Raw genomic sequence first — 14495 nt, 5'->3', positions numbered from 1 at the left:
ACCATGGTTTTGCTACACTAACCGTGGAATTTGTAGTAAAACTGTGGTTATACAAATGGTAATCAATCCGCCAAAAACATGGTACTTTTACTATGATAAAACCATGGTTAATTTTCGTAAGGGAAAAATATGACTCATGATAATGCTAAATGTTCGGTATTAGGACTTTTCTATAAAGATATAGTCATGATGTAGTTTTTATTGTACTAATTTTGACATTTAGGCAATTTAGAAAATATAGTTTTGTTAAATCTACCCCCAGTTTCACAGACAAGGCTTAAGCTAGTCCTAGACTAAAATGCATGTTTGAGCTGTTTTAACTGAAAGCAACTTGCACTGATATATCTTAAAATATGTCAGTGCCATTGTTTTGTCTCAAGATGCACATCAGTAATGTTTTTTTCTAGGGTAATTTTATAAAAGCTACTTAAATGCCCTAATTGAACTAAGGCCTAATCCTGGCTTAATCTAAGCCCAGCCTGTGAAACGGGGCCCTAAGTCATTTTAAGATAAAATAATAACACATGGTCATAATGTGACACTTTAAATGTATAATATGTGCAAACAGATAACAATGAGGTGGTTGTTTTGCAACAAGGTGAAGACAGTTCTGTTCATAACAGTAGTAGACATGCTGATGAAAAAGAAACAGGTACAAGAAAATTAGTGAAAAAAGTAAACAAGCACACAAGTGAGAGACAGAGATTTCAGGGAAATGAAAGTGAAGGTGCAGTTCAAGAGAGAACCTTTAATTATTTTGCATGGCCCCAGCCTAAGGATTTAAACCTTTTTTATGTGATGGCCATAAAAAAAAGGGTTGTCCGTGGTTTCAGAATTTGTTGTGGGTGTATGGGATGACCTGGATGAGTGTGAGATTTCTGGGCCTGAAAATTTGTCCCAGTCTGGCCCTGTTCTACATGGTGGTTGTTAAGCCTGGATACATTCATTAGCTAACAAAATTTGAAATGTAAGTTCTTTTGTATTAATATGATGTGAGGTCCAGTTACCACCGTGACACTAAAAAAGGTAGTAGTAATGGCTACTTTTTAAGTACATGTCAGAGCCCATACTTCTTTACTTTAACTTGAGTAAAAAGTGCAGTCAGTACTTCAACTTTTACCAGAGTCTTTTTAAACACAAGTATCTGTACTTCTGGTGAGTAAAGGATGTGTGTACTTTTGCCATCTCTGAAGCTCGGGCTTCTCCAAGAGTGTGTGAAAAGAAAAGAGGAAGAATGGACAGACAGAAAAGACCAAGACCATCCTTTTGGAACTGAATGGATGATTTTGATTACGATTTTTAGACTCCATTCCATTTGTATAGGTATATAATTCATTGTAAGAACTTGAAAAGGGACTTGTTTGAAAAGAGGAAGAAGTGGTGGGACCAGATTCCCCCCAAAGTACCTCCAAAACAATATTGGTTATACTTTTACATTTCGGATATGGCAAAGAGGTGGCCAGTAAGAAGTCTGTTACCAGAGGAGCCCAAGGACCTCTCGACCAGGAACCTTGAAACTGCAAAAGAGAGGGCTGTGAGGTTTGCAGACTATGTATGGTGTGAATTTGAAGATAATGATGTGACTGGGCCATCTGGGACTTCTGCTGCTTCTGCTGCTGCTGCTGCTCATGATGATGATGATGAAAAAGAATATTTCTCAGCAGATGAGTGAAAAGCTCAGCACCCTCGATGAGAAAGAGCAGCAGTGATGAAACAAACCGCACATAAATTACTTAAAATATGTCAGCGCCATTGTTTTGTCTCAAGATCAGTTAATGAATAATATTAATTTAAGTACAAACGAATAATATTAATTTAAAATATGCATAGGTTACTATATAGTGCATAATAAAACAAATTGGAAAAGTGAATAATAATAATAATAATAGTTGTTGTTTTATGTTACTAAGATATCTGTTTTTTTCTAACCCTCAGAATGGACACCACCCCTCAAAAATTGGCGCTAAAATGTGTGCAGACATGCCTAAACCAAAAAGCTGCCTCATATGTCCACAGAGGCTCAAAAATTGAAATTTCAATGTACAGTACATCCTCAGTCTGTGCCCTTACAGATTCTTCACAAGAAGAATGGCCCTACTCCTGAAATTGAGGAGGGGGCATCATATATTCTAAAAAACTGCATCTTGTCCATTAGACATGGGCAGCTTTTTGTGCTTGTTGGCCGAACATCCAGCTCCTCTGGGCGTGTTGGAAGATGCAGAGAGAGCTGCCCTAGATGTCCTCTGTCCACCATCACATTCTGCCACTTGCGAGGAGGAGGACCTATTTTCGAGGAGTGGTTATCTGAGTCACCAAGGCAAGGTGCCACTGTGCTTCCCAATGGAAAGGGAAAGTTTCAGTCATCAAACTACACATCCGTCAAGGTACTTATGATCATCTATCTATCTATCTATCTATCATCTATCTATCTATCTATCTATCTATCTATCTATCTATCTGTGCTGCATGTCTGTCTGTTTTATTTTGTTTTCATAATTAGAAACACACACACACACACACACACACTTACTAGTAATCTGTTAATATTTATTTATTTATTTTTTGAAAATTCAGATTGAGGAGGTTGAGCCTGTGGAGCAGGAAATCGAAGCTGTAGGAGTAACCGAGATCGACGACACCTGCCACTTTCTAAGCAGGAGTGATGACATATCTATGGTGCCATCGTAGCTGTACTCCGGAAACATAGAAGAAATCATCAAGGAGCTGCCAATGAAAGTCGTCATGCTGCTTATTAACAATAGAGTGGTCAGCTTTAAAACAGAAGAATAATTAAACAGTTGTATATATGTATATAGTTATGGTTGTTTGGCTTTTTTTGCAGTTATTTTGTGCTTATGTTAACCAGTCAAAGTATGTTCATTATTGTTAATTTTTTTGTTTTGTTTTACACAGTGTAATGAGTCACATTGAATGAGTACATAATGTTTGATAAAAAAATGATTGCACAATCATTATGGCTGTGTCTGTATACTTGAACCTCACCGCCATGCAGATGGGTTTAAAAACATAACCTTATTGCTGTATACACTAGTGGCCCGAATTTGGAATATTTAAAGTTTTTAATGCTTTTTAAAAAATGTTTCTTATAGTAACCAAGGCTGTAATAATGTGATCAAAAATTCAAATATTACAGTTTAAAATAATGGTTTTTAATGTATTTTTAAATTATATATACATACATATATATAATGCACATCTAAATCTAAATCTTTTGTCACATTATTAAAAATGTAATTTTTGGTTAAATACATCCTTGCTTAATAAAAGTACAAATCTACCCTCAAACATTTGAACCAAAAATATTTAAAATGTTTATCAACACAATAATAAACTAATAGGCATGTGACAAGATCTTGCAATATTTAAAACGTGCCGATATTTCTCGTCATAGTGAAAAGCAGTCTTGTGATCTCAGCGTAACAGAGCTGAGTTTGTGGCTAAACATTTTACAGTGCATGCATTATATTGTTCTAAGAAAGTTTCATTATTACGAAAAAATATACTTATGAGCAAGTCATAATGAGAAAGTATGAGAAATTAAGTCATTATTAAGGGAAAGTTTCTCATTATTAAAAGAAAGTTTCTCAGAAAATAAGCCATTACAGTTTTTCTCAGTCACTTTGGTACATTTCTTGAATCATCCTTAAGATTTGCAAACCAAGTGCATTTCTCAAAACAATTTGTACAAACAGCACCACACAATAGATTATCTGGAACTTACTCAAAATCTGTAGTTACTCTAACAATGGGTAGATCAGTGGCATCAGAATAAAAAGTCCTTGTGTCATTGTTCACAAACAAGATTGTTGTCAATACAGATGTAAACTATACCTACGATTTTGATGACAATGATTGAAAATTCACAAGACTGCTTTTTCTTTATCTGTATGGCATATGCCTATATAAATTTCAGCAGTCTGAATTCACACATTACTTACTTTATGTGGGATACTGAGTGCAAGAGACTGGACATGATTCAGTTACACTTTTACAGTTGGTCTGTGAAAAATGAAAAATCATTACCAATTCTGTAGAATGGCCCATACATATCCTTCTTACACCCAAGCATAGATTTGTTGTGGACATATTTAAGCAAATTTCTCTGATACCGTACGTGTCACAGTTTGTCACAGTCTGGGTGTCCTGTAAAGAGCAGATTCAGGGCTTTTCAAAGGTACCAAATGTTTGAAGGTTTCACATGACAACTCCCTCTGCTTGGTTTTTTTTTTTTTTTACAGTCTATGATACAGACCATCTTATCTCCCTATAATAATACGATCTCTGGCATAGCAATCAACATTTATGGATATACAGTTCATGTCAGATTATATTCCTGGTTTGAAAAAATGGTCTCGAGACTGCAGCATCGGAAATGCCAACAAAATTAAATAAAAAAATAATAAAAATCCTCAAAATTCAAGATATGACCTTCAAGATGAGGTTTTTCATTTATTTATTTATTTTTTGTATTTATAACATAATAGTAAAAAGTTATATAACCAGGGAAAAAATAAGAAGAAGTAAAGTAAGAAAAGCATTTTTGTAGTGTGTATTTTTTATGATGGCAGTAATTCTTAAATGACTATTGTAATGGGGTAAGCAAATATAGTCTGTGCTTTTGGTTTTATTTTAGTGAATTTAAAATAAAATCATTACTTTTGTTTTTAGATTGTAATGTTACCATGTTAGAATGTAATGTGATTTTTTTTTTTGCACATAATATATAGAATTGCCTGCATTACATTCACTAGGCTATATTTGTTTTCATAGCCTTCAATATGAACATTGTTTGTAGGATGTGAAAGAACTTTTTTTTTTTTTTTTTTATCCAAATAGAAAAAAGTAGAAAATACCGCCAGTTAGCATTAGCCGTTACGCTTTTTTAGCTAAAGGTTGCAGGCTTGCATTCCAGTGGCTTTGGATACGCTCAAATAGGGTTAAAACTTATATTTAGGTTGGTCAGGCAAATGCGCATGTGCAATCCCATGCGCAAGTAAACCCGCGCGCGGCAAGAGCGTGAATCGAATTCAAACGGTCATTTAACTTAAACACTGTTTAGCAAGATAAGTAAATCTTCAAAACATGTACTGTAAGTAAAAGTTTATATATATATTTATCACAATTTTGAATCTAAAAAATAGAAACCATTTAAAAGTCATGTTGTTATCTATTAAAATCTTTTTATTTTATCTAAATCTTGCTTTGACGTATTAGTTGAGGAACCAGAAGAGGAATCTTATGATCCGTTGTTTCTTCCGTTATCGGAATTGGGATCTAAACGGCGAGACCGGCAGTTCCTCCGCATCGTGGGCAAGGTGTTAAGACTCGACTGGCTTAAACGCAAGACGCTTGAAGTGAGCTTACACTTTTGCCATCCTCTGTTTTCTGTTCTTTTATTGAGATGAATCAAAGTCCCTTGGATGAATGAAGTAACGTAAAATCCGATTATATGTTTTTACTCAGGAACGTCAATCCACTATCCAACGTCTGATGCCCTCTTTTGCCAGGAGATGCATAGATAACAACGACTTCCTGTCTTTACAGGAGATTCTCAATTATGTAATGCATTTAATTATTTTGCTTCTCTTTCATATGACCGGTTATACTGTATAATTCTTAATCCATGCTTTATCTCATGCTTTTTTTTTTTTAGATGGATATAGATGCTGCAGATTATGATGGCAACACCGTCTTGCACAGAGCCTGTGAAAAAGGCAACAACGACATGGTATTGCAGTTACTGGCTCTTGGAGCCTCATGCCAAATGACAAACCGCTTTGGTTCCACACCTCTGCATCTTGCCATAAAAAAAAAGTAAGTGGTTGTCAGCAGTTTTAATTATTTAATTTAAGTTATGTATTTCATTTTTTACACCATTGCCTTACATATGCCAGGCACGATGACGTGATCAAGATTTTGATGCTGCAGGGAGCCACAGTAACACTACACCCTGTGCGAATCGGCATGGAACTTATCAAGTAAGTCTTTGAAACAATAAATTAACTGGTCAGTCTGTTGTGGACATTTGCATTCGACTGTCCTCTCTAATTTAGGGCAGTTCAGGCCAAGGACTACAGGCTGGTGCATGCATGGTACTTAGCTGGTACAAACATGAACCAGCATGATTACAACGGACAGACTGCTTTACATGCAGCAGTGGAGAAGAGGGACAAGCTCATGGTCTCTAAGCTTCTTCAGTATGGTGCTACCCCAGAGGTATAATAAAAGTAGATTTTTGTTAACATATAATGTACACATATTCTGTTTTTTACTATTCTAATTGGTTGCACTAACAAGTCAAATATTTAACCCTAATGCTCTACTCATGTAGCTGTAGCACTCCCTTACTTATTATTGTAATTTTTTTTGTGTCCAGAAAGCTTATATCATTTCATTTTGATAATATTTCTTCTGTTTTTTAATGCAATTTTTTATATATATTTTTTTGTTTTTGTTTTATTTACCTCTAAATTAATAGATTTTTATCAACAATTTAATTTAATAATACAATTTAAGCACATTCTTCACATTCTTTCAACTTAAACATATAACATATTTTATATATCATTGTTTTAATGACTATATTATATTTTTTTATTTCATGACTCTTGCCACTAGATAGCTTTATATGGAGCAAATTAATTAACTGTTCCCCCAGTTGTTGTTTTTTCTTTAGTATGCATTCAGGTATATATTTAGACATTATAAAATCATCATTTTTAGTTTTAATTTTGGGTAGGGCTGGGCGATATGGCCAAAAAATCATATCTCGTTATTTTTTTAGTTGAATGGCGATATACGGTATATATCTCGGTATTTTCTAATTTTTTCTATTTGGATAAAAAAAAAAAAAAAAAAAGTTATTTCACATCCTGCCCAGTGATGTCCTACAAACAATGTTCAGAATGTTCACACTTAAGAATTACTGCTATTATAAAAAATACACACTACAAAAATGCTTTTCTTACTTTACTTCTTACTTCTTAGTTTTTGTCTTGTTTCTAGTCCAAATATCTAAAAAATAGTAAAAGTAAAAATTGTCTTGTTTTGATTATTTTGCTTACCCCATTGACAGATTATTTTGCTTGTTTTAAGGAAAAACTCACTTAATTTTGATTTATTTTTTCTGAAAAACAAGACAATCATTTCTAGAAAATGCTTCCTGATTTACGAATTTTTATATATTTGGACTAGAAACAAGACAAAAAATCTAAGTAAGAAAAGCATTTTTTGCAGTGCACTTGTTGGTTTAAATCTACATTTGGCACATTTATTGTCCAACAACAAATATTTTAGCAATATGTATATTTTAGTAAGAATTACTGCACTCCGGTTTTATTGTGCTCTGTCTGTTTGGTGTGACGCAGCACTGGTTCGTGGAAGTTTGTGAAGTTTAGCGGAGATTCGCTTACAGAAGGCTTGTCAACTTCTGCCAGCAAAATGGAAGTATTTTAATTTCGTACCTTTACAGATGGAGAATATACCTGTGAAATGTAAGTTACACCGAGGAAAACACATCTCAACGCATTAAACAGGGCAAGTATCTATCTGTCAGCACATATATCTGTCAGAGCATCTGAAGGGGCAAGCCGCTTTAAACTATACGTGTTAACTATATCTTACCAGTTATTTTGAAGCCTTTAATATAAAGCATGTCTTTATATTGTGCACATCCCTGCCAGCAGCTCACCCTGCATCCTTTGCTATTTTTCAGATGCGCTCGCAAACCACTGTATATTGATATAAACGGTATTGCCTCATTCCATAGTTTATAAAAAATATATCAATATATCATACAAACTCGATATACCACCCAGCCATAATTTTGAGCATTTTTTAGGTTTTTCTATTCATACTGAAGTGTCAGATACTGTAATAATTCAAGTTAGTAAGGTGGACAGCAGGGGGAAAAAAACAAGCAAGAAGTTCTGCATTGTAAATGTGTTCAAATCTAACCACTTCTTATCAGTGTGCAGTCTGCATTGTGACTGATTGATTTTTATTTGAAAAAAAAAAAAAATTTTATTATTGATTTTTATTTGAAAAATCTGGGTTTGGGCCAGATTCTGAGTTTGAAGCCCTCCCCTCGGGGGAATATGCATAACCTTGTACTCTATTTAATTATGTGTGAACTTGTGAAATGAGAATTTCTAGGTGTGTGTATGCATGTGAGTGTGTTCTGCATTGGGTATGTTCTATAGCAGGGGTGGCGAACGTCGGTCCTGGAGAGACACAGTCCTGCAGAGTTACTATATTTATTACAATCACATAAACTCCTCAAATCCAGTCATTTTTTTCTGTGTATTCCAAGTTCAGGTGCAACTATGGTCCTAAGGTCTTGAACCACCCTGATGAAAACAATTTTTAAAAATGAAAAGAAAATGAATTTTGGGTCAAAATGAACCTAAGAGAGCATAAGCCATAACTGTCAACCTGTAACATGTATAATTTGTCTCTTCCCTATCAGATTGCTGATGTTTGGCAAAGGACAGCAGCAGATGAAGCAAGAGAGAAAAACCTTCATGACATTTTGGAGCTCTTCAATCTTATTTGAAACTCACCCTTCAGCACCTCTTTTCAGTCTGCTGTGGAAGTCAGAGAGACCAGCTGACATCAGATGCAAAGGCACATTACTATTAAGGTTTTAAACATTTAAACATTTCAGTTCTTACATGTCAGTTCTTAGTAGAGTACCTCAAAATGGTTGACTAAACTCAATTCCCACCTTAATGTTCACACAAGAAACCAACTCAAATAAAGTGTATCATTTATTCAAAATGAAAAGCATTAGTGACATGAATTAAAAATGAAACTAATCCACGGTCTGTTTTTGGGTCATTTTAGGTTGAACATTCTTTTTAGTACAATTAACAAGTGTACGCATTAATGTGTTGTCAGCAGGGGGTTGAACAACTTCAGATGTTTTTAGGTCGATGTCGACTAGTCACTGATGATGTAATTAATGAACAAATAAGCCTGAACCTCGAGTAGAAGGATGGGTCTGACTCGAAACGTGGGTTGCCTTGTGTACAGTTATGGCATGACACAGTGCTACCCACAAGGCTATTGCTCCTACATAACAGCTTATTTTTATCCGTTTTTGGGTTGTTATATTTCTCACAGATTTCTGCTCGTTCTAAATCAGATACAGATAAAGTAGCACCGTAAAAATTACATTTATATGAATGTGTGTTTGAAGTGGACTTCAAAGGTCCTGTTCCTGTTGCACCCTCTATAGGCCATGATCAGTGTCAAGTCAACGTCAAGCTTAAAGTGTTATGGCAGAGCATTAAAGTCGACTAGTCTGTGCAACCCCTAGTTGTCAGATCATCTTCAATATCTTTTGGTATGTTTGCATGTAAATTTTGTTTTGTCCAGAACAAGTTGCTGTTGTTTGTTATTGAGTTTAGTAGGCATAGCTGGCGGTAAAGAGGGACTGTTTAGATGCTTGGTCAGCCTTGCCTGAGGGTTTGTATTCGCCTTTTGATGCAAGACTATTGATCTGAAAAGTAAACAAAAAAATCATCAACATATGCCGCTTCATTTAATATGGTAGGCCTATAAACTGGCAACACAATGAAGCACAATATTGCCCACATGCAGTATTTTAAGTTTGACATTGGTTACCTTGGCACGTGTGACAAAGGCATCCTGTGCAGCCTTCTTGTTCGCTGCTTGTCCCTTCCATGCGGCAAGAGCCGAGGCCTGGAGAGCACGGCCATAAGAGAAGCTCACCTTCCAGGGTCTGTGCAGGGGAAGCTGGTTCATGGCATTCAGATTCAGAGAGGCCTCCTCCTCACTTTGACCACCAGAGAGGAAGCAGATGCCTGAGAACCAGACAAAAGATGTTGAATGTTTGAAGAGCACTTAAATGGAGGCCATCCTCTAATGACCTGGAGAGGACCGACGTACCTGGTACAGCAGCTGGCACAGTGCGTCTGAGAGCAGTAACTGTTGCCATGGCAACCTCCTGAGGGGTGTACTTCTTGGTGCAGGAGTGTCCAGCAGTGACCATGTTTGGTTTCAGCAGAGTTCCCTCCAGATAAACATGGTGGTCAGAGAGAGCCTTGTACACAGCCGCCAGGACCTTGGTTGGAAATTTTGGGATTTATTATCGATGGATAATTTGGCTTTGCTTTAACTGCTTTAACTGTTTATTCTAGGAGAAAGCTTACCTTCTCAGTGGCGTACTGGCACCGTTGCAGATCATGATCTCCGTCTGGGAGGATCTCTGGCTCTACAATGGGAACCAAGCCATTCTAAAGAAATTGAGGAAGAATTAATCAGAAGATCTTCTAGATAATTTGTAAAGCAAAATAAACAAATTACTGGTACATTGGCAACTGTTCAGAGTCATGTAAAGGCTGTTTATGGACAATAAATAGGATCCCATGAGCCAGCTACATTCTATTAGACATACCTGTTGGCAAATGCTGGCATATCTGGCAAGAACGTTAGCGTTTTCAGCAATTGCAAGAGCAGAGGGGCAGCCGTCAGAAATTTTGAGTACACAACGCCACTTAGCAAAGTCACAACCATCCTTCTTGTACTGGGCACAGCGTTCAGAAAGACCATCCAATCCTGAGTGAAACAGATCAGGCAAAAATAGCTTAGTTTTTAAATGGATACAAGTCAGGATGGATTACTTTCATGTTAAGAAGTATCTGAGTAAGAAAGTTACCTTGTGTGGTTGTCTCTCCATTTGTACCGCCCAGGCCTGCTGTGCCTTTGTCCACCTTTATGCACAAAAAACACAATAATTTCATTTATAACATTACTGCCAAATTTAGTGAGAGGACCTTGTATTTGCATCTTTCGGTTACTACATCATGTATCCACCTTATTCCTATGCCCCATGACGCTTTGCCCAAATTATGGGTGTAACTTCCGTTAAGCTGTAAACAATCAGTGAAAGGATCGCTCTATGAACACAATAATACGTTTTTTTTTTTTTAAACTGGGTACAATGAGATGATATTATTCTACTCACCCTTCAACCATCGAACATTAAAAGTACATTTAAAAGTGTAAAGTGTACTTTCAACAGACCATGAATAATCCCAAAAGCGCGATTCTTTCCACAGCAATAACGGACGGGTTAAATATCACTGATATATCGTAAATTATATTGGGAGAACAGACCACAAATGTGCAGTATATGTTGTGCTTTTTCATACTATTACAGCGGAATGCAAAGGGACAAAAGAAAATAATCATAAGGAAAAGAATGCAGTGACTGAAAAGAGCTCATGCCACAGATATTCTTGTTATAACAATTCATGTTAAAATACCAAGCGTTACATTATTCTCATGATGTCTGAAAATAAAACATGAAGGAAAATTGACAGCTCATTCAGTCAAACTGACGGATAAGATTTATTTGTAGGGCAACCTTACGATTTGAAATGATTCGTTTCAGGTTCCTCGAACCGGAAGTGCCACCCATAATTCAAAACGCAGTAGGCTCATTAGGAATAAGGTGGATAGAGCTACAGAAAGCATATAAATGCATAAAAACATGTTCAAACTATGTTTTGGATATCTTCAAAAATGCACTGAAACCTCACCTTGATACCAACTACGATGCCCTTGTCCTTGACGACTTTTGGAAAAAGAACTCCTTTGTCTGATTTCTGGTACAGTGTTTCGTGGAAAAAGATGACACCGCCAATACTTTCAGAGATAGAATTGTCTACAGAGAAGAGGAGGTCACGAAAGCTACGACGGTTCTCTTCGGTGTTCTCCACATTTATCTTCTGAAAACGATTTGCCATGGTGCCTAGAATATGAAACAAACATCTAAGAACATCTGGAAAGCAAACTTACCATGACATATTCAAAAATACATTTCATTATCACTGTATCTGCAAGCTGATAGAAGAAACACAATAACAATACTGTTAAACATTTATAGTGACGGTTGCAAATTCAGAACTTGTTGTTATTGATCAATTAAGACATTTTGCATAAAGGTGGTACTCTATCCCATTCCTACCTGTGGACTCATCTGCAGCCAAGATGCCTTTTCCAGTTGCCACAATACTCTGGGCAATTGTGGAAAGCTCCTTCTTCTGCTCTGTAGAGAGAGCTGGAAACTGATGTGTCATGCTGGTAAAAAGAGGAGCAGAAGTAAAATTATTAGCTAAAATACTGTATTTACAGAACTTATGTTATTCGGCTCACTGGGTTATTCACTCCTGTCTGTAAATATTTGCCCTAACTGTTGAACTTTAGTCCAGAGAAACACACTGGCTCCTCCCACTGAACAAACAAGTCCAGGGTTCACTCATCTGAAAGACCTGAAGATTTAGCAGTTTTCTTTGCGATTATTTGCAGAAAGTTTCACACATTCGAGCAATCTCGTTGAGAACTGTACAACAGTGTCTTTTATACAGTGTATTTATGAAATTTATGAATTGCCTCCCTTTTCTAAGTACACGAAAATGTCATGCGAAGATAAATTGCAGAATGCATTGCATTCATTCCGTAGATAATTTTGCACTGTCAAACCAAAATAGTTCTGAAACCAAAGAAATCTGGGATTTTGTACATGTGATTCATGACACGAATTAAAGAGCAAAACCTTTAGCGATAATATTGCGTAACACATCTGCACAGTTTGTGAACAACTGCATGTTAACGTTTCAAAACAGATCCGTTTATGTAGGTCTATTAGTATACCCCTCCAAACTACTACATTGACTTCTACAAAATGAAAATAATATACTAATTTCGCATGATGCGATGACAATACTAAATACTAAGAGTTTAAAAGTTGAACCGTCAACCTTACTTGATTGGTCTGCAGGTGAGTAGCGCTATGTATGAAGGATAGATGAAGTGGCCTCTCCTCACTGACGCAGATGGGTTTTAATGAATCGGGACCGAGCGATTCGAACAAGTCGGTATTTATTTGAGCCGAGCGCAGAGGCTGGACAAAAGTGATGCGAACAGGCGTGCTCAGCCTCCGGTAACGCCATTGGCTGGGATATTGGACGGGTGTGTGAAAATATCTGCCTATGTGGACTTTGGAAGAAGGTTTTTAACTCCAAAATTTCCACGATACAGCCATCCTTAAACTTAGTTTAACGCATATTTAAAATTATTTAGCAAAATCTTTGGAAAACAACGAAGCAACTGTTGATCACAGGGTCGGGAAACGGAGATCTCAGATAAAGTTGATTTTCAGGTTCTTCAGTTTCAGCATTGTCCCTCTCAAGCGTATTCACTTTGCAACCTTTCTGTGAAAGTCACACTCTTTGTGTATCCCGGCACAAAATGTCTGGTCATGGCCTACTGCTATGTTCTTAGCAATAATTTAGTTTACATGTGCACAGGAGCCTGCAGTGGGAACTAGGTGAAACAGAGCATTAATCATTTTGATGCTTTTAAACTATAAAATGAATGCTGTGTTTTCACATACCTTTACAAACATTTCTTGTAAAGTGCCTCAGTTGGCACTTTATGTAAATAATAGCCACACTAAAAATGAAATACTCCAAATGCCGTACTCAACTCTCTCTCTACACTTGTGTGTGTGTGTGTGTGTGTGTTCTTATATCCAAATGTGTCCTCGTAAACCAAATGAATTAAAAAACATACTAAACGGTGTTTTTTTTTTTTTTTTTTTTTGAAATTTTAAAAAAGTTTGTACAGTATAAAAACCATTACGTCTATGGAGAGTCCCCGTAAACCATATATACAAGTATGTGTGTGTGTGTGTGTGTGTGTGTGTGTGTGTGTGTGTGCTGGATGAGTGTGGTTAACAAACTTGTCTGATTGCTGTTAAGACGTCAGTCGCAAACAGAACCTGTGCTGGTGGGGGAGAATTGCATAAACAGCAGTAGATTAAATCAATTTGGCAGTAAGACAAGATGTGGTCTGATGAAAGGGTTTTGAGGAGGCCCGTGATAAACTTGCGGCATGATGAAGACGTGCACTGATGCACAGAAACGTTAAACCAAGAGAACAAATCAAGGGATTTCACAACATGAACTCTGTATTCAAAGGCAAGAGTCTGAAATGCACGCTCAGAGACAGAGTCCAAATAGTCATTGTTCGTGGACAGAGCGTGACACACATAATGAGATGGTCCTCACTGCAGAACACAAGATCCAGGGGGTGGATCTAGATCCAACTCCTCCCACTTTACATATCTCTAAACCTACCCGTCTCCGCCTCCTGACTCTAATTCTGCCCATCTCCACCCACTGGTTCTAGATCCAACTCCTCCCACTTTACATATACCTTAACCTACCCGACTCCGCCACCTGGATCTCGAGTGTTCTGCAGTGAGGGGCTTCTGCACATAATCCCAATGACAAACACTCAAACAAATATTACGAGGACTTATTCTATCCCCCAATCCTCACAGAAACCTTTCTGTTTTTTTTTTGTTTTTTTTTACATTTTCAATAAAACGTTTTCTTCTTTCTCAGTTATCATTACTCTATTATTATCAATGTTGAACATCT

The 14495-nt window shown here is 36.7% G+C and overlaps 1 protein-coding gene and 1 long non-coding RNA gene across 2 annotated transcripts; one reads left to right on the top strand and one right to left on the bottom strand.

Moving 5' to 3' along the window:
* Positions 1–4540: 4540 nt before the first annotated feature.
* Positions 4541–6373, top strand: LOC127494080 (uncharacterized). Its single transcript, XR_007924802.1, has 6 exons — positions 4541–5110; positions 5236–5375; positions 5485–5580; positions 5675–5835; positions 5916–5999; positions 6075–6373. It is a non-coding gene; the product is annotated as an uncharacterized LOC127494080 (long non-coding RNA).
* Positions 6374–8776: 2403 nt separating this feature from the next.
* aldob (aldolase b, fructose-bisphosphate) lies at positions 8777–12972 on the bottom strand. The gene is made up of 9 exons (XM_051859664.1): positions 12815–12972; positions 12017–12129; positions 11589–11800; positions 10703–10757; positions 10442–10602; positions 10197–10280; positions 9934–10108; positions 9649–9848; positions 8777–9523 (listed from the first exon to the last, which is right to left on the bottom strand). The coding sequence occupies exons 2-9, from the start codon at positions 12126–12128 to the stop codon at positions 9428–9430; spliced, it is 1095 nt and encodes a 364-aa protein (XP_051715624.1). The 5' UTR covers position 12129; positions 12815–12972; the 3' UTR covers positions 8777–9427.
* Between the last annotated feature and the right edge of the window lie 1523 nt (positions 12973–14495).

Source organism: Ctenopharyngodon idella, chromosome 14, assembly GCF_019924925.1.
Source record: "Ctenopharyngodon idella isolate HZGC_01 chromosome 14, HZGC01, whole genome shotgun sequence".
In the NCBI taxonomy this organism is placed as follows: Eukaryota; Metazoa; Chordata; class Actinopteri; order Cypriniformes; family Xenocyprididae; genus Ctenopharyngodon; species Ctenopharyngodon idella.
Note: the sequence above shows the minus strand (reverse complement) of the source record. Positions and strands in the feature narration are given on the sequence as shown.

Excerpts from the sequence above, each read along its gene's own strand:
- aldob (XM_051859664.1), bottom strand. The coding sequence starts at position 12,128 with ATGACACATCAGTTTCCAGCTCTCTCTACAGAGCAGAAGAAGGAGCTT. Across the intron at positions 11,801-12,016 it reads GGCTGCAGATGAGTCCACAG|GCACCATGGCAAATCGTTTT; the intron begins GTAGGAATGGGA and ends TTCATATTCTAG. Across the intron at positions 10,109-10,196 it reads GCCAGTACGCCACTGAGAAG|GTCCTGGCGGCTGTGTACAA; the intron begins GTAAGCTTTCTC and ends TTTCCAACCAAG.